This window comes from Zootoca vivipara, chromosome 15 (genome assembly GCF_965207765.1).
Source record: "Zootoca vivipara chromosome 15, rZooViv2.hap1.1, whole genome shotgun sequence".
Lineage (NCBI taxonomy): Eukaryota > Metazoa > Chordata > Lepidosauria > Squamata > Lacertidae > Zootoca > Zootoca vivipara.
In genome coordinates this window covers 306,931-325,844 of record NC_142598.1, presented here as the reverse complement: position 1 = coordinate 325,844, position 18,914 = coordinate 306,931, and the positions used below count along the sequence as shown (strand labels likewise).

Genomic DNA, 18,914 nt, shown 5'->3' with positions numbered 1-18,914 from the left:
GAAAGAAGATTCCACCTAAACATTAGGAAGAACTTCCTGACACTAAGAGCTGTTCGGCAGTGGAATTTGCTACTAAGGAGTGTGGTGGAGTCTCCTTCTTTGGAGGTCTTTAAGCAGAGGCTTGACAGGCATATGACAAGAATGCTTTGATGGTGTTTCCTGCTTGGCAGGGGCTTGGACTGGATGGCCCTTGTGGTCTCTTCCAACTCTATGATTCTAGGATAGATAGTTATCCATATTATCAATGTCAGCTGGCAATGGATTGTTGTTATATGTTTCTCTCTTTTTTCTCTTATGATTGCAAATAAAAAAATATTTTTTTTTGAAAAGTATTGGGTAATCAAGGGCTTGGTGTGCAGAAATGAGCCAGCATTCTTGTGCTTAGATTTCAGAGGCAACACTAGCACACCAGACACAACGGGCAAATTCATCTGAAGAAAGTCAGAAATACCCTCTTTGAATAATTTATATAGCAGAGATTTTATTTGAAGAAATATTACAACATATAAAAACTACATAAAGTATTAATTTCCACTTGTATAAAGTGGTTGATTAATTTTCAATACAATGCATAATAAAAACACCCGCAACCCTTCCCCCCCAACACACACACACACACACACACACACAGACACGCATGAAGTGGCAGGCACTGCACAGTTGATCACTTGAGAATGGTTTTTTGGAACATCAAAACAGCTTCAGAATGTCAAGTAGACAAACACTGCTCACAAATACAGGCTTGAAAAGAGAAAGACAGAACACAAAATAATTCCCCAAACAAACAAAAACTTCCAACAATTTTCAGCGTGTCCAGGAGAAAGCAAATAAACCAGAAAATGAAACGAAGAAAATTAAAAACAATCAGTGCATGTTTGGGTGTTCAGGTGCTGGAACAGAAGAGCAGCAGGTGACGGGCTACTGACAAATTAATCTGAAATGTCCATCTTTTCCTGCTTGATATTACCTGCAGAAAAACAAAATATACCAGAGAGATAAATTAGATATGTTATTCCACGGATGGGAAACTTGTGATCTCCCATCAGGCAGTATTGCCAGTGGTCAGGGATGAGGGGTGTTGTAGTCCAACAACATCTAGAGAGCTAAAGGTCCTCCACTCTCTAGGTGTGCATGTGAAAGTGTCCAAGAAGCACATGGGCCCCATGCAAATAAAAGCAACCCCATTAGTTCTTTCTGGAGTGGGGGGAAATGCCTCCCTCAATTCCCCTTACCTACCTCAAAAGTTAGGCAAGTGATACAATGGAAGCAACTGGTGTATGCCAGGGAAGATAATGCAGAAGTACTGTGCTGCTAAAGAGGCTGCAATCCTAGCCCAAACAGGTATGGAGGCATGTCCCTGCTTCTTCATGCCACAGATGGGACATGGGCAGTTTGCCAGAGCTGTGGGAACAGGTTGCTCACAAGTCCTCTTTAAAATACATCACCGAAATCCCATAACTTACCTGTAGCATCCTCTTTCATTTTGGCCAACACACACAATTTGATCTCTAGTCCGATGGCTTTTGCCAGAGGTGGAGGCACTGCGTTACCCACCTGCAAAAACACCACCAGGGCAGGGGTAGAATAAAACAGTCAGCACATGTTTGCAAACCACCTCACTTACTGCTAAGTATTGGTAGGGCCACCAAAGCAGGTGGTGCTGGGATGTGTGCAAATGGACCCCAAAGGTACCAAAACTTTCTCCCTTCCTCTTTTTGCTTACTGTGTGAGCAAGCCATCTGTTGATTTGGCAATCAAAAGTTTCAGAGTATAAAACACATTAGAATCTTAAGCCATCATTTAATGCTATCTTTACAATAAGTATTTCAGTATTTCACTCTAATCTCTTTCCTTGTGTATGTATATTTGTAGATAGACATACAAACACGCCTGATGGAGAAATCTTCTTTTTGCATCCTGCTGGGCAGCTGCTTCTAGCATCTTGAGTTCTTCTCAGTTTAAACAAATTCAGAAATGTGAAGCATCAGGAAGCTTTAAAGGTTTCATCATAAGGTTTTTAAACTTGTTCCAGCTTTCATGGCTTTGATAATCTTCTAAAGAAATGTGCATACTAGAGGCAAGACAGCTATATGCTTGTCAGCCCCTTTATTTTATTTTTGTTTTGTAACAGTTATTTTATTTTTGTTTAAAGTAACAAAGCAACAGGGGAAGAAGGCATCTTTCTGGGCATCTCCACTTCTTTTAAAAGCAGGGATGAGGAACTTGTGGCTCTCCAGGTGTTGTTTGACTCCAACTTGCAGTAGCACCCAGACAGCATGGCCAATGGTCAGGGGTGACGGGAACATTTAGAGCGCCACAGGTGTCCTATCCATGCTCTAAAAGCATAAGAAGTTGTCCCATAAAAGTTGACATCTAAAGGTCTCCCTCCCCACCCAAAACATCTGTGCCAACCTACCTGTCTGTGCTTGTCAAGCACATTTCCAAACAGGCGGTAGGTATCTGGAAACCCCTGGGACCGTGCGCACTCACGCACACTCACGACCCGGTGCTGCTCGGGATGAAGCACACGCCCCTGCAAAAAAGGGTGAAAGACCATGATCCCTTTCTCAGGACATAAGGGGTAGAATTCAGCGCTGCACTATCAGCTCACCAGATTGAACAAGCCCCCCCCCCGCAGTTCTCCCACCCCACACCTGAGCCAATATACCAAGGACTGCCTCTCCCCATATAAACTGACCCGGAATGTGCATTCATCCACATGAGCTCCAGAGGGTGGCAACACGAGAATGGATCTTTTTTGCAATGCCCCCCCCCCCCCCGTTTGTGGACTGTTCTCCCAAGGGAGGTTCGTCTGGCGCCTTCATTATATAACTTTAGGCGCCAGGCAAAAACATTCCTCTTCAACCAGGCCTTGGGCTGACTGACATCCAATGCTCTTTTAAATGTGTTTGTGGAAGGGGGGGTTATTGTTTTGTTGTTTCTGTTTTGACTATTTGTGCATGTTTTATTTATTTACAGTGGTACCTCAGTACCACTTCAGGTTACAGATGCTTCAGGTTACAGACTCTGCTAACCCAGAAATTGTACCTCGGGTTAAGAACTTTGCTTCAGGATGAGAACAGAAATCGTGCTCCGGCGGTGTGGTGGCAGCGGGAGGCCCCATTAGCTAAAGTGGTAACTCAGTTTCAGGTTAAGAACAGACCTCCAGAACGAATTAAGTTCTTAACCTGAGGTACCACTGTATTATATTTACATACTGCCCTTCATCAAAAGATCTCAAAGCAGTTCACATGATAAAAACATGAGGTAAAATAAATGAAACACAGCTTATTGGGAAAACATGCAGGGGAAGGAGGGGGGAACTGTCCCTCTGACGGTGCTCCTGGTGCCCCTCCTGATCCTCCACATGGCTTATTTAACAGCTTTCTTTACATAAAAATATAAAAAGAGAAGAAATCCAAAGCAACCCATACTGCATAAAATCTCCAGTGAAACTTTTAGAATTCAGGGTAACTGAAGAAAAGGTTTCCAATGCTTCCTCAGTGTCCCTGATGTTGGGCAGTTGGACTTCCTGAGCAGTGAGTTCTGTAAGGCCAGAAGTGCCACCACAGAAAACACATTAGGCAATACAGCTAAACTCACAAAAAATGCCACTGAATGCATTATCAAGCAGTTTTCTCTTACCTGTTTGCCCATGGGCTCCGGGTTGGTGACTGTTGTACTGAAGAATCCATCCCACTCTAATCTTCCATACAAGCCAGCCCAGTGGTTGTGCCGGTTCCCCGTGTGGGGCAGACACCAAGGGATCAGGGTGTTGAACTGCCGGTCTGCAGGATCACATGGCTTGCCTAGGAAGGATGACAGCATTCAGACAAACCTTCCACTGAATGTGTGGACAAAGGGGGACAACAACCCTTTAACACAAGAATCTGAATTACACCACAAGCCCCAGAATAAAACTGCAAGGGGCCATGGACTATAACATCCTGGAAAAGCCACCGTCTCTGCTTTCTAATTCAAAATACCATTTCATTACTATTCCGTTAAAAGGGTATTTAAAATTGCCACAAAATCATGAGGTCTACTGTCAAAGGAATTCATTGCAATTGCCAATCAACTGATAAGCACTTACAGTAACCTCACTTGAAAGCACTGCTGGGATTGCACCTTCAAAGGGATTTTTCTAACCACTGCTCAGCCATCTGTTGGCTCCAGCAAGCCTCTTTTAAGCGTGGAAGGAAGTGGTTTGAATGCAAACCTTTTGCAGGAGAAGGCCACTCCATCTGCAGAAGTGGTTAGGATCATAACCACTTTCTCTAAACGGAGAAAGCAGACCCCTGTCAGGGTCAATTAGCTGATCAACATGCTAAGTTTGTCATAGGTATGAGCTTTCATGTGCATGCACACTTCTTCAGATACACTGAAACAGAAGTCACCAGACCCTTATATATAGTGAGAGGGTGGGGAGGGGTATTACTCAGAAGGGTATTACTCAGACCAGGTTTTAAGCTTGGTAATGAGTTGCAATTCAGCAACTTCTCTTTCCAGTCTGTTTCTGAATTATTTCTGTAAGAAAACAGCTACTTTGAGATCTTGTATAATGTATAAAATGTCCTGGGTCTTTGAGATCTATACAAGATCTCAAAGTAGCTGGTCTGAATAAGGACACTGGATTCTTATCTCATTATACATGATCATGCTTTCTTTAGCACCTCAGCCCTTGCTTTTTCCTGCAAAACCAATTGCAGTCGTTAACAGTAGTTAACAGTCGTCAACAGGTTTACCACTCCTATCAGCCAATCACCCATTCCCACCACCCTTCTGAGTAATACCCCTCCCCACCCTCCCACTATATATACGGGTCTGGTGACTTCTGTTTCAGTGTATCTGAAGAAGTGTGCATGCACACAAAAGCTCATACCTATGACAAACGTAGCTGGTCTCTAAGGTGCTACTGGAAGGATTTTTTTATTTTGTTTTGACTGCGTCAGACCAACACAGCTACCTACCTGTAACTGATCAACATGGACAGGGAACAGACCCCCCTTGCCAACTGCACCTGCTTCACACCTGACATCACACAGATCCATTGTAGAGCAGGCGGCTGCTGCTTGTATGGAATGACTCTGTGGACTAATTTGGGTGCAGCAATGGTTCCAATTAGGTCCATGGTTCAGAGGTTTCCCATGGCTGCCCTGGTAAAAAGCCATTTGCCTTGTTGGCCTTGGGCTTACTCACGGACTACAAAGAATTTTCCCTGGTGGCTTAGAAATGCATGCCCACAAACCTAGGTTAGGAAAGATCTGTAGCTTTGGGGAGGGCAGAGCAAGAGGTTGTTACAGCCCCCCACCTCGCCACTATTTCACTGTTCCTGCCCCTCACTGAATTCCAGTTAGGCACAATGTGAAGATCCAATTAAGACATAAAATCTATTTATTGGTGGCCTGTACCAAAAAAGAGTGGCAGAGCTTGCTTATTAACTTGTAACAACTTCCTTCAAAATCTCATAAATACACCTATATTCCAGTTTCAATGACAGTATGGTCGTGTATACTCAATCTGCCCCCCCACAAGTACCCTTACCTTTCAGAGCCTGTTTGTTGAGCAGGTCTTACGACGCAAGCAAGGTGGAGAGCTCTGAAGCTCAGCACACAGGCTCTGGCATGGTCTTACGAGAACCTCTGGGGCTCTAGAGAATCCCAGAGCCCATGTGCTAAGCGGGACTTGCCTGATAAGTAAGGCGGAGAGCTTCAAAGCTCTTTCTCCATCAGGAAAAGCCAGTACATTAAGAGCTTTGAAGCTCTCCGCCTTGTGCAATTTCAATTGGCTGGCTTTCAACCAAATCGTGCGTAAGATGCAATTGTACTATACAGCTATACTAAGGTTTTAATCATGTATAAGTTAACCATTTTCAATTAGTTCTCAGCCCTAACATTTCAGGTAACAGACTCAACAAAGACCCTGGAGCACTGAATCCATTAGGGATGAGAAGACCGTCTAAAGGACTAAAGACTCAAAGGACCATCCTCTGGTGACTTGTGGCAACAGTTCTCCTTCGACATCCTGTACCTTCAGCGCAAGAGCAGACCCCCCGGAGGGCTCCTGTGCTGCTGCGCCCATTTTTCTTCTCGTGGTGTGTATAGCGCAGCTTGCGGGTGGTGGTGCCATCGGAGAGACGCACTTCAATGTTGGGCAGATCACGCCAGTCTGAGCCTGGGGCCAGAGGAATGTGTCTCATCCGAGCAGCCACCAGTGCACTCATATCCTGGGAAGACAAAGTCAAGTGTTCATCCCCTGCACTTCAGCTCCCAGCATCATCAGCTTCCCAGTCAGAATCCATTAGGGCCACCACTTACACCTCAGTACAAAAGGGACTACCCTTCCCCTGGTAGGAGACTCCTCAGTGGCACAAAAGGGCACAGTGGAAGCACCAAAATGTTCTTTGGTCTTTTTCTCCAGTAGCAGAGGGTCTGCTTTGCATGCAGAAGGTCCCAGGTTCAATCCCCAATGGCACCTCCAGGCAGTGCTGGAAGAGAAGCTTGCCAGTCGGTGGAAACAATGCTAGATGGGTCAACGGTCCAACGCTCTATGAGGCAGTTTCCCATGTTCAAATTATGTGGAAGCCTAAGGACTTTGCTTCAGAATTCAGAATGCAGCTATCAAGAGAAGCTCTGGACATCAATACAGTGGATTCCACCCCATCACCAGATAACCATAGTAAGAAAAAGTGCTTCACCTTACATATATGATCCCTGAGGATGGGCTGATACTGAGAGCCTCGAATTTGCCTCTGGAACCAAGATTGTGGCTCCCCGTTGTAGGAGATTTCAAGTGCTGATGCCCCATTCCTGATTTCAGGAAGGTCAGACATGGTGTCCCGGACTGTGATGGTTCGGAATGGGCCTGAATAGGTCCTAGAGGACAGCAGAAGAAGATGCTTTACAGATGAACTCCTGCCTGGGCCTTCTTCTTGGGGGGGGGGGCTTGGCCCCCCTCATACCAGGAAGCCTTGTTCATTAGCAGGCTTTGGCCGAAACTTGCTTCCATTGACAAATAAAAAGCCTTACTTGAGAAGAGTAGTTATTCCCAACATTTAAAAAGAAGTTTCAGAAAACAGCTTAAAGATTATGGCTGCTGGCCAGCATAAGGGAAGGGAAGGCAAGGGGGTGAGAACTTTTTGCTGCAGGGCTCTTGGGAGCCTTTCCTGCCCTCTTTACATATGTGGGACCCTGGTGGAAGGCAATCTGCACTCAGTGAACAGGGCTCAAAGCACAAGTGGAGGGGTCTCAGATACACCTGTCCCTTGTAATGTAACAATCGGCTCAAGCATGCAGCCAAAATGTGAATGAGAAACCTGACATATGTAAAAAAGAGAGAGAGGCTTATCTGCAAACAGTAGTGATCTTACAATGAAACTGTGCAGTTTAGATAAGGTACTAAAAAGAATCATGTTCAGTGTGATTCTAGACATGCTGATGCTGAAGAAAGTTTAGGAGCATGGATGGCAGAGAAGAGCCTTTGTCAGGGGATCCTTGAAAGCTGAACTCAGCCATGATCTGTTTTTTGTCTTTAAAGACACCACAAACATACATGCACACACCATGAAATTGCCAACAGTTAAGTTTGAAAGACGGCCGTTACCTTGTGATATTGCTAACAAACTTCTTATCATCCACCACCACACTGAGCTGGCAGGCTCGGGGAGCAAAGACATGCAGGGGTTCAGGGAACATGGGCAGCTTCTCTCCTGGGGCTGCAGCCAGCACAATCGCTCTCCTGCGTGTTTGGGCCACACCATACTGACCAGCCTGGAAGGGAGGAAGATTAAAACACACACATTAATGCGGAGGGAGAAAAGCTTCAAACTTTCCTAAAAACTTGTAATTTTGAATTTATTGCCTTGCCTTGCAGTATTCAATCAAGTTTGCCACAATCTACAGCTAGCACCAGTTCACCACCTGAAAAGCATCTACCCCAGCTTGGAATTCAATATCTGGTGGTAACCCTCCAGATTCTGGAGGGCCACACAGGTTTCCCATCCGTGCTCTAAACTCTCTTCAAACTATCAATGCAACCCAAGAATTGGGATACTGGGGGTTGGGTGGGGAGGGAGGGAGGGAGGAAGCTCAGCAAGACTACCTAACAGCTCTCACTTTTCATGGCATTCTGGTTCGACTCCGAATCTAAGAGGAATCTTTCTCCTCCTGAGAACCTGCAGAGGACACACTCGCTGTGAAACGCCCCCTGCTCTGACAGAGAGGCTGCCCAACTAACATACCTGCAGAACCCCAAAAGTGCACTGGTATCCCATCCGGACAAGGCAGCGCAGGGTGAGCTTTAACACCATTGAGCGCTTGAAGGAGACAAAGTTCCTCACATTCTCAAGCAGGAAGAACCTCGGCCTGTAGTAGTCACAGTAGCTGGAGAACAAGAAGGGTCATAGGGGTTCAGTTGTGGACTCTTTTCCCCTCTCCAACAGCAGACAGGTTTCCTCAGCCACACTAGGATATGGGGGTAAGTCCCAGCCCAACCACCTCACCCACTCTCCCAGTACAGCCCCAGGTCTTACAAGGATTCCAGCCATTGTGGGCAGAACATTCACCCATTCATAAAGTGAACACATTACAGTAATGAATAACAATGCAGTGGTACCTCTGGTTAAGAAGTTAATTCGTTCTTAACCTGAGGTACCACTTTAGCTAATGGGGCCTCCCGCTGCCGCCGCGCTGCCAGAGCACAATTTCTGTTCTCATCCTGAAGCAAAGTTCTTAACCTGAGGTACTATTTCTGGGTTAGTGGAGTCTGTAACCTGAAGCGTCTGTAACCCGAGGTACCACTGTAAAAGCATTTTATGATGCTCTGGAGCAGGGGTCGGCAAGGTTTTCCAGCCATGGGCTGGATCGGACAGGTGCAGCGGTGCCGGAAATCGCTTCTGCACAGAAGCGATTTTTGGCATGTGGGCATGCTCAGACGCGGTTTCTGGTATCTGTGCGTGCCTTAGCAGGAAACCCCCAGATTTTAAGCCGTTTCTTGCTGTTCTCCCGAATGGAGAAAAATCCCAGAAATCCCCCGGATTTCCTACCTGCCAGGGAGCCTCCATTTTGGGTGCCACTCTTCCCATGTGTGGGCACCGGAAATTGGGCAGAGCTGCACCAGAAGTTGCTTCTATGCATGCCTGGTGGCACCACCAGGAACCTGTGGCCCTCCAGGTGTTGCTGGACTACACCTCCCATCACCCCTGATTACAGGCCATGCTGACTGGGGCTGTTGGGAGTGGAGTCTAACACCCGGGGGGGGGGGAGGCACAGGGTCTCCACCCTCACTAACTGCTTTGGTTTCATTTACAGTTGCAAGGCCTAGAAATGTACCTCCTCACCTTCACCTCCAGCTTAAAAAAAGAAAAGAATCCCCAGAGATTTTTCAGGAAAGCTGAACTCTGTAGTCACTGTCACATTCCATGTTCTGTCCTCCTGTGGAACTACAGCACATACACAACCCTGGTTCAGCTTTTTATAATGGTCTACACTGACTGGCAATGGCTTCCTATGGTTTCAGATTGGGTGAGGGGGACATTCCCAGTCTACCTGGAGGGATTAGGGACTGAACCTACAATCTTCTGCATTCAAAGCATGTGATCTACTGCCGAGTAATGGTCCCGTCCCCCCCTAGAACTTATATTGTTGATTAAGCCACTGTCACCTGAGGAAGGAGACCACCAGGGAGTTCTTGAACTTTGAATAGGTACGCGAATTGAAGCGGTTCATCCCACTGAAGCCTTGGCAAGGTGGTCCACCGCACAGCATCTCCACGTCTCCCTTTTGTGGCAGCTTCTGACCCAAGGAGTTGGTCTTCTCCCCAGACATGACCAGCTTGAGCAGGACATTGCAGTCCTCCGTGAACACTGTCGTGCCAGGATTGTTCAGGCGGAAGGCCTGTGCTGCTGGTTCCCACATCTCGATGGCCCACAGAGTCTCCGAGACTTCTGCCATTGGGAAAAGAAACCAAAAGAGGAAGAAGAGCTTTACGCTCCCGCCTCACTTCCAAAGCCGGGCGGCAGGGTGCAAAATTCCCCTCCCCCCTGCAAACAAAACTGAATCTACCACTGGCTCCATCATCTTGGCTGCTAATCCTGCACTTCCTAGCCTCCCAATGGCTTTTTAAAATGGCCTTGCCTGCTTGGTGGAACCCTTCTGACAAGCCTCCACAGCCAGAGAAGACATCCAGGCTGCGCAACTTTGATGGCTTAATCTCAGCAGCTTCAATCTCACTCTGCTCCATTGCTCCTGAAGATTTCCCTTTGCTTTTACCTGTGTCAAAAACAGAACAAAACTGGGGTGAGAGGGTGTTCAAAATTGGGTCATAGCAAGGCAGCTACACAGCTTCCTTCCAGTAGCACCTTAGAGACCAACTAAGTTTGTTATTGGTATGAGCTTTTGTGTGCATGCACACTTCTTCAGATTCTTCTTGGTATCTGAAGAAGTGTGCATGCACATGAAAGCTCATACAGTAACCAACTTAGTTGGTCTCTAAGGTGCTGCTGGAATGAACTTTTTTATTTTGTTTCGACTACGGCAGACCAACACGGCTACCTACCTGTAACTACCGGTAGCTACACAGCTGCCACCCTGATCCCACAGGGTGCAGGACAGGACTTGGACTTTTAAGGTCCCCTTAAGAGCCATTTTAGAAAGTGATACACTGTAGTGCAAGGGAGATTTTCAAGAAGTATAAGAGGCTTTTGAAGGCCAGCTGCTGGCTTTCCATAGGGAGCTGGGGCACTGCACCTTCACCTCCCTCCCCAACATGCAACAAAAAGGGGGGGAGCCTCTCATGGTTTTCCTTCATTTTATTCATGCATGCAAATGTACTGAGGGGAGGAATGAGGAGGCAGAGTTTGGGCAGCAGAACAAAAAGGAATGGGCACCCTACTTTAATCTACCAGGGGGAGGGGTGCTATCTTTTAAAAATGACCCCTGCTGCAGTGAATGCTGCAGGGAAGAAAGATTCAAGCCCGGCCCACTCTCTGATCTGCTAATTTGCTACTTGCAGGAAGTTTTTCATGCAGGGGAGCATTTAAAAGACGATCCCTCCCTGCATTCTGAAGTGCAACAGCCCATTCTACAACCTAGAAACTCCGCCTCCTCATTCCCCCCCCCCTCATTCCATCTGCAGACATCTCCAGCTTCCCTGGATAACTTGCACCCATTTGAGCAGCCCATCTAGTCCAGCATCCTCAGATGCCTCTGGGTGGCCCACAATGAAATCCTCCATTGCCCATTCACTGGATGGACTTGGGGCTTTGCCACATGATCAGATATGGGCCCCCAACTACATTTCCCTTTTAGTGTGTTATTAGCCCTCGGAGGCAGAAGTGCTATTTCTTAGACAAGCTGTTGGGATATTTGGCAACTGGTGGGCAGGGAGAGCAGGAGCCTCATGTGAATGGCTCCCCCACCCCTCAGAAAACCCCACTATAGATTAGGCTTTCATGCAGTTATGCAAAACGAGAGTAAGGAACGGGGTGTCCTGTGTCTTCATTTAACAATACACTAAAAGAACACAGGAAACTGCCTTCAGCCACTGGGACAGGAAATAACTACCACTGGATTGCAGGCCCTTACAGCAATTTTCTAGTTACAGGTAGGTAGCCGTGTTGGTCTGAGTCGAAACAAAATAAAAAAATTCCTTCAGTAGCACCTTAAAGACCAACTAAGTTTTTATTTTATTTTTTCTAAGCAATTAGAAATTAGACTGAAATATATAGCGCTAGAGGAGTCTCAGATGCTTGAGGGCAGAGCAGCTCCCCTCAGCAGTCAAAGGTTCTCATGCCCTGCAAAGCTCTCTGTGTCTCCACATGGATTAGCACAATCATGCAAGCAATCAAGTTATGAGAAAATGCTAGTCCTACTCTAACTAAGTTAGGTTCATTAATTTAAATGAGTCTACTCAGAGTAGGACTTGGTTGAACTCCACCCAATGTTGCAGTATCTGATATAAGTTGCTAAAATCATTTTTCTGTCTGCAGAATTACTGGATTCTCTCCCCCTACCCTCAGCCTGCCTCCCTGCAGGGCAGCATTTACACAGCCTTCCTTTCTACTTCCAAAGGTCTCAGGGAAGAATTCAGCACTCTTTGGCTTTCCACATGGAACAATCCCCTGCTCTCCTCCCCCGCATGCTGTTTTCCAGGCTCCTGACCCCCCACGAGGGGAAGGGGGAAGTCTTTGCACAGCCTGCCACTAGAAGGACTAATTAGTTGAATTAGTCACCCTGTGACTGTGCTGGGCTCAAACACCAGTGTGATGGAGGCAGTTATGTACTGAATAAGCACCCACCTTTCCCTTTCCCTTTCCCTTTCCCTTTATTTCCAGAGCTACGGGCATGATATGGGGGGTCTTCAAAGCTTTTCGTTTTTGCATTATATGCCTAGAAAACAAAAACATAAATAAGAATAAACTTAACACTAAACATTTTGGCCTTCAAGCTAGCCCAGACCAAGCACAAAACTTTTCTGAAAGTTCCTTGGGCTCCCATGTACATGGCTGGGACACGTGGACAGAGTGGGAAATTAATGCTTTAGACCAAAGGCTCCAACCCACCATAAAACAGCTGCCTCAGGCAGTGGATTTTGGATGCCAGGCAGCCGCCCAGCCTGACCCAAGGGGAGCATCCTGCTAAGGGCTTCTCCTGTCCAGCTCCTGTCTCTTTATCTCAAATGGGGCTTACACAGGGGGCATTTGCCAGTGAGTAGGTCTTCTTGTTCGGGGTGGGGATGAATTTTGCATCTTTGACCCCAAAATGCCTTGAGCCAGTAAAGACTTTAGCAGCCTTTGGCTACTAGCGGGCATGCAGACAATTCATCAATGCCTGCACAAGTCAAATTGTGCCATGGGAAAGGTCACCTCTAGGAAGTAGAAGCGATCAGAGCCACTGGCAGAATAGTCCTGGATGTTTTCTGTCAAATCTTCCCCATACACCACCGTGCAGCGGCCCTGCACGTCTTTGAACTCTACGGTGGCCTCTTCATCGCTCCAGTATAGTAAATTGATGTCTGCATGGTAGCTGGCTTTCACAGACTTATGGGTGTTCTCTGGCCTGGAAAAAACAGCAGCACAGAGAAGTATTTTCTTCTGGGAAGAGAGCAGGTCCAAACAACAAAACATGCAACGTGAAATAAATGATGCTTCCTCAGCCATGTTGCTTTCAAAGGTTTTTTGCCATTGCCCTGGTATTTCAAAGCAGTCTTACCTGCCTTCAGTTCTGCCATCCACGTTTTGTCTGGGTGTTGATTCGGTCACTTCACTCCTCTGTCCCAAGTGGCCCTTCAGGTGCTCTTAGGACTACAACTTCCATAATCATACCTGGCCACTGGCCATGTCAGATTGAGACTGAAGGGAGCTGGGCATTCCCTGCACTGCTTTTTCTCCCATTATTTGTGGTCCGCCCCATAAAATAAATAAAACCCTGAACACACTGGATATTGAATTACAAACACTTGTACTATTAAATTCTGTTTCATGCCCAAGCTCTCAAATATTGAATATTGGTGTTTTTCATTTTAATGTACTCAGTAAGGAGCCAAGCTAGAAATGATGGAGCCACCACATCTGACCAATCATCTCTCTGTCTTCTGCATGAATAAAGCAGGGGAGGCAGAAGATTATTTTTCTTGATCAATGGTTTCAGGAAGCTGAACAGGCCCACAAGCCCAGCTCCAATACTAGGAATGAGTCAGGTTGAGATAAAGGTTGTTGCACTTCTAATTGTGCTTTGAAAACATGTTTATTCTGGAATGCCTGCAATGACTCATTTTTGCATATGCAGATTTGATCTTAGGCCATTTCGGATTTTACTGTATTTATAGTAATATCTGTAAGCGGCCATATGAGATATTTACTTTTGAGAATGGGGTAGCAGACACTCCACCCAGTCACACTGCTTTTCACATGTTCACATCATAGTCTAGTGTAGGCCTAACTTTTGCCATTTCAGGTGTTTCTCACTACTTTATCTTAGAAGGCACATTAGAATTGTGTATTTTACTCTCTACTGCTTTTTTTTAAAAAAAAATTAATTAAAGATTTTCATAAACTACAAATCAGCTGTACTTAAGAGTTCAAAATAAGGGTTTTACTTAAATGGGCTAACACTGGTTTCTTCCACCCTTCCACCTTCATTTCAAACACTTTCCTGACATACATTTTGGTGTTTTCTTCTCTGGTGTGCCAGCCAGTTGTTTTTCTAAGTTGAGGATTTTTCCCTCAGTCCCACTCTGCCCATGTACATCTTCCTTAGACACCCTTTTGTTACCAGGATGCAGGGACTCCCCACAGGACACCCGCCTCCTGACATGTATCAACACCATCACCATAACCAAGCACCATGTAAAATCCTCAAGCCTTCTTCCAACCATTTGTTCTCTCAAAACTTCCTTTATGAGGTCTGCTCCCCACGTCTCATGTCCAAAGGGGTTAGTGTGTTAGAAGGCCTGGGTTCAAATCTTCACTCTACTATGAAGCTCATTGGGTGATCTTGGGTCAGGCACTCGCTCTCAACCTTATCTACCTCACAGGGCTTTGTGAGGATAAAAGCGGGACGATAACAATGTATGCCACCTTGAGCTCCTTGGAGGAAGGGTGGGGTGTAAAAGGAAGGAAGGAAGGAAGGAAGGAAGGAAGGAAGGAAGGAAGGAAGGAAGGAAGGAAGGAAGGAAGGAAGGAAGGAAGGAAGGAAGGACCCCTCTTTATAACTGTAAGCTGCCCACTGTTTGCTAGTCCTCAATAAAGATTACTCTACACTCCAATATGTAGGGCACATACATCCTAACCCCACTGACCTGCTATACAGTGGAGGAGGAGGAGGAGGAGGGAGCCTAAGTAGAAGAGACACAAAGTGTGTCCACGTTATTGATGCAAATAGAGGATTTCCCCACACTGCTAACAGCAGCTTCAATGAGCAAGAATTTTCATCAAGACCACAATAAGGGGGAAAAGAGCTAAACTGCTCCTGCCTGCCTGCTGCGATCCTCATTCAGCAACTGATCTTAGCATTTTTTTAAAAAATAACACGTTAAAATGCAAAGATGCATTTGGTTGTGGCCCTGTTTGGTCCTGAATCCAAATATTGCTCCTTCTCCTGAACAGCAAGTTACCAGGATCATATATCTTTGTTTTGCTTTGCAGGGGGAAAGGTTACCTCACGGGCAATCCTGAATGCAAGGTCCTTGCACCCAGGAAGACATGCAGTTTCCCATTTAGGGAGATGCATATGGAAGATGCCTTCTGTATCCCCAATTCACAAACAAAGTCTATTTTTCCATCTTGCTGGTAAAGCCATCCTGGTTGCTGTTTACCTGTAAAGTTTGTATACACGCAGCTTGATTTCTGCTTCGTTGGGCCTGCCATTGCTGCGAATATTGCAGTAGATTGCCTTGATTCGGCCGATGCGATACGGCTCAGGTGCATCCTGGTTGCTGCCTTTGATATATTCAGAATACTTGCGGTAATGCTCAGGATGCAGTTCCTCATCTACTGCCTCCTTTTTCTGCCGCTTGATAGGGCTGGCAAGCCTCAGGCTGGGGAGAGGGGAGAAAATGGGAATAAAATAAAAACCAGGGCAATCAATGAGCGACACAAAGTCAACGTTTCTGCAAATAGGAGGAGAGTGACTTCAAACCAGTATAAGTGTGGGCAGACAAATGGGCACAAAATGGGCCTGCTCAATGATTATGGTTGATTGGTTTGCAAGGCTGTGCTGGGGACTCTTGACTGATTCAATAATATTTAGAAGGCTGCCCTGAAGATTTGCAATGTAATTGCATTTCTTTCTTAATTCTTTAACTCCCACAACTGTATCCCACGAGTCCCCTTTTAGTGACCCTTTTCTTCTACTGTTGATGTTTAAATGACGTTTTAAGATGTGATATTCTGAAAAATAAACATTTTAAAATGCGTTGGGCTGGTATGAATCAATTTGGGTTTTTGATTCCTTCATTATCAATTAAGGAGCCAGCCCTATACTAAGCAGCCCCTGCTCCTGCTCCACCCATAAGCCAGTTGAAAGACCAACCTGAACAGGAAGGCATCTGGTAGGAGGAAGACTCCATCTCCCACTCGATACTGCACTCCATTTTTCACTGCCATACTGTAAAACATCTTCCCTTCCGACTCCTCCTGGGGCTCCAAGACTTTGGGGATTTCCTTCTGCCTCACCTCATCCAAACTTGCACAGCTCATGCAGAACCTGGGAGGAAAGCAGATGGATGCTTGGATTAGATTGAGTGGAGGAGGGTAGACACCAACAAACCCTCACCTTCTAGCGCTACATTAATGGGACAATGTAAACAGTTTGGAGCATCCAAACCAATGCCATAAAGTTCTATCGCATCCAAGCCTTCTACCCCGCTTTCAATATTTCCCAGCTACACCTTCTAGTCTGGTGCACTAACCTGTATTTGTTGTCTTCAGGAGGCGGAGTCTTTGGCGGAGTCTCAAACCTGGCATACTCTTGATCATACCACATTTGGTAGAAATAGGTTCTGCCATCATCTTCCACCATTTTGATCTCCGTATCAAGCCCTCCCTATGGGAAGAAGATTTTGGGGTGGGGTGGGGAGGAGAGAGATGAAAGCAAGCAGATTATCTAAACAGAACAAGAAATGGCCACTATGATTTCCGCATGTGCACATGCACACAAACACAGGCAGAAGCCACAAAAGCCAAGTTCAGTTTGTCTGAGGAATTCCTGGCTGCAAGGATGTTCTGAATGGCAACACATGGACAGGATGCAAAAAGAAAATGTGCTGCAATAGTTATGGTGGGGGAGGGATGAGAGTCATGCTCAAGGTATCCCTATGAAGTTGGAAGTGTTGAAAAAAAAAAGGATGCCACAACAGATGCTGGCAGAAGCAGAAAGAAAACTGTTTGGAGGTGGGACAACCTATGCTGCAAGACCACCTTGCAAGGGGACTGAACATAAAGTCACAGCTCCTACTGGAATTATCAGGAGACTTGATCCTTCCAGTGTCTTAGAAAAAGCTGGTGCTTTGCCTGGCCTAGACCCCTGACTTGGGGCCCCCAGCTCTGGCATAGTAGCTGCCATGGGCCGCTGCAGTGCTGCCTCCCAAAAGCTGGAGCCAGACATAGTGGAGAACTGTGAGCCTATTAGCCTGGCACCTCCCTCCCCTCCAGAGGGAGACAGGAGGGCCACCCTTCCATCAAAGCTGCCAGAGGAATGGAATTTCTCAACATACCTCTAGGGACCAGTTCTCTGAGGGAGCCTTGTAAAGGACATTGACTTTGCCGTGAATGTAAGCCAGCTGCATGTCTTCGCACTCATCCACCAAGAAAAGTTCCAGCGGATCAGATGTTGCTCCCAGAACGGTGTCAGTGCCACGGCAAAACCAGTGGGCATGGAACATCGGCCCAGTGCTAGCATCTTCCCACATGGCAGTGACTCTGCGAGAAGGAACAAAGATGAGCTTCAAACCAGAAATTAAGGCAAAGACATCACCCCCCAAAAAAGATGTTTTGTCCCAAGCTCTCCCAGAAAAGGTGGCCGCTGAGAATCCACCAAAGAACATGTGGGGTGGGCAAGAGGAATTTACCTCTAGTTCTGTGCAAGTCAAAGGGTTAGAAAGGCTCCAAAAAAACCCCAGTAATCCTTATGAACTTTGTAAGGTAGGCCAGTGGACCCCTTTATACTGAAGATTGGGGGTGGGGGGAGAACTAAGGCTGGGAGAGAGCAGATTGCGTAAGGCCATTTGAAAGGCTTACAGCTGAGGCCATCTTTCAACCTAGGGCTTCCTAGTTCACAGCTCAGCCCCCTAGTCAGGACATTGCAACAGCTTATAAGAGAAGCCTATACTGAACAGGTGGAGACCACCTTCTAGGAAGCAGCAGTGGGCTCAGAATAATTCACACCAGTAAATGCAATCCCCCTTCCATTGGCTTCTCTCTTTCTAAAATCCTTGGTAATAAAATACATATTGTATACAGCCTAATAAGCAACTTGCCACTATCCCTAAATTATAAACAGGACAGTTTCTGGGTAGCCTTTGTCCAAGTTACACGATGGGACGGAAGGTTGAGTCCAAGCCCAGCCCCTCCACCAACAGCATGACGGCACACCTTGCCAAGTAAAGAGGTTTTGTGGGGTCATCCGGGCTGACAGAGACACAGTCACCAATTTGCAGGGCCTCTGAATCAATGCACACCTTCTGGTAGAAATCCTTTTTGCCATCAGTCTGCAGACAGAAAGAGGATAGGGTCAATGAGACAGTAAGACGAGAAAAGCACCAGTGACACCTACCTTGCTTGCTGTCATCACATCTCAGAGCTCCCTCTGTCTTGGCAGAAGGGATGAGAGCAGAGGTTCCCAACCAGCTAATTACTGAGGACCCCCTATTTTTCAAAAGTCAAGCCATGGACCCGCTACTTCTGAATATTTTGATAACTCTATGGTAGTTAACCCTGCAAAGCAATTTTTTGAACAAAATGTGGGTACCCCCTAAAAAGCAAAGGATTTTCAGTATACTAAAACAGACTAGGGCTGAGCAATATCTGGCTTTCAACATCGTGATATATCAGCAGCTAAACATCATGATATTCTGATATATCAAGGTGTCTGAAACTGGAGATCAGGCATGGGGATGGGGGAAGGAGCAGTCGGGGAGATCGGATGGGTGAGGGGAGGAGAGGAAGTGGAGTCTCCTCCACCACATGGTTTGAGTGGGAGGAGGAGTGGGAGAGGGAGGGGTGGATCAAATCATCCACTGTGGCCGCTGCTGCTTTCCTCCTGAGAAAAGCTGCTCTGTCTCAGTGCCAGGGGAAGGTAGTGCCACGGTGCCTTGGCGTGAGGGCGACCAGCTGCCCATCAGCGTGAAGGGAAGGCAGCACCTTGCAATCGGTTGCCCTGTTTCCCCTCAGCGTGAGCAAAGGCAGCTCAGATCAGCAG

General features: G+C 46.5%; 1 protein-coding gene across 2 annotated transcripts in view; it reads right to left on the bottom strand.

The window, feature by feature from the left end:
- Positions 1-461: 461 nt before the first annotated feature.
- DNMT1 (DNA methyltransferase 1) overlaps positions 462-18,914 on the bottom strand; it is a 49,910-nt gene continuing 31,457 nt past the window's right edge. The window contains exons 18-34 of one of the 2 annotated variants that reach the window (XM_060269086.2): positions 18,089-18,204; positions 17,212-17,416; positions 16,408-16,541; positions 16,029-16,202; positions 15,313-15,534; positions 12,863-13,055; positions 12,296-12,386; positions 10,134-10,268; positions 9,661-9,943; positions 8,240-8,381; positions 7,603-7,769; positions 6,698-6,875; positions 6,031-6,226; positions 3,646-3,809; positions 2,417-2,533; positions 1,464-1,554; positions 462-967 (exon numbers count right to left, since the gene is read on the bottom strand). In XM_060269086.2, the coding sequence (XP_060125069.2) occupies positions 930-967; positions 1,464-1,554; positions 2,417-2,533; positions 3,646-3,809; positions 6,031-6,226; positions 6,698-6,875; positions 7,603-7,769; positions 8,240-8,381; positions 9,661-9,943; positions 10,134-10,268; positions 12,296-12,386; positions 12,863-13,055; positions 15,313-15,534; positions 16,029-16,202; positions 16,408-16,541; positions 17,212-17,416; positions 18,089-18,204 (2,646 nt within the window). In that variant the 3' untranslated portion in view covers positions 462-929. Of the gene's footprint in view, positions 968-1,463; positions 1,555-2,416; positions 2,534-3,645; positions 3,810-6,030; positions 6,227-6,697; positions 6,876-7,602; positions 7,770-8,239; positions 8,382-9,660; positions 9,944-10,133; positions 10,271-12,295; positions 12,387-12,862; positions 13,056-15,312; positions 15,535-16,028; positions 16,203-16,407; positions 16,542-17,211; positions 17,417-18,088; positions 18,205-18,914 lie in introns of both variants that reach the window. The other variant, XM_088658457.1, reaches the window with a different exon arrangement.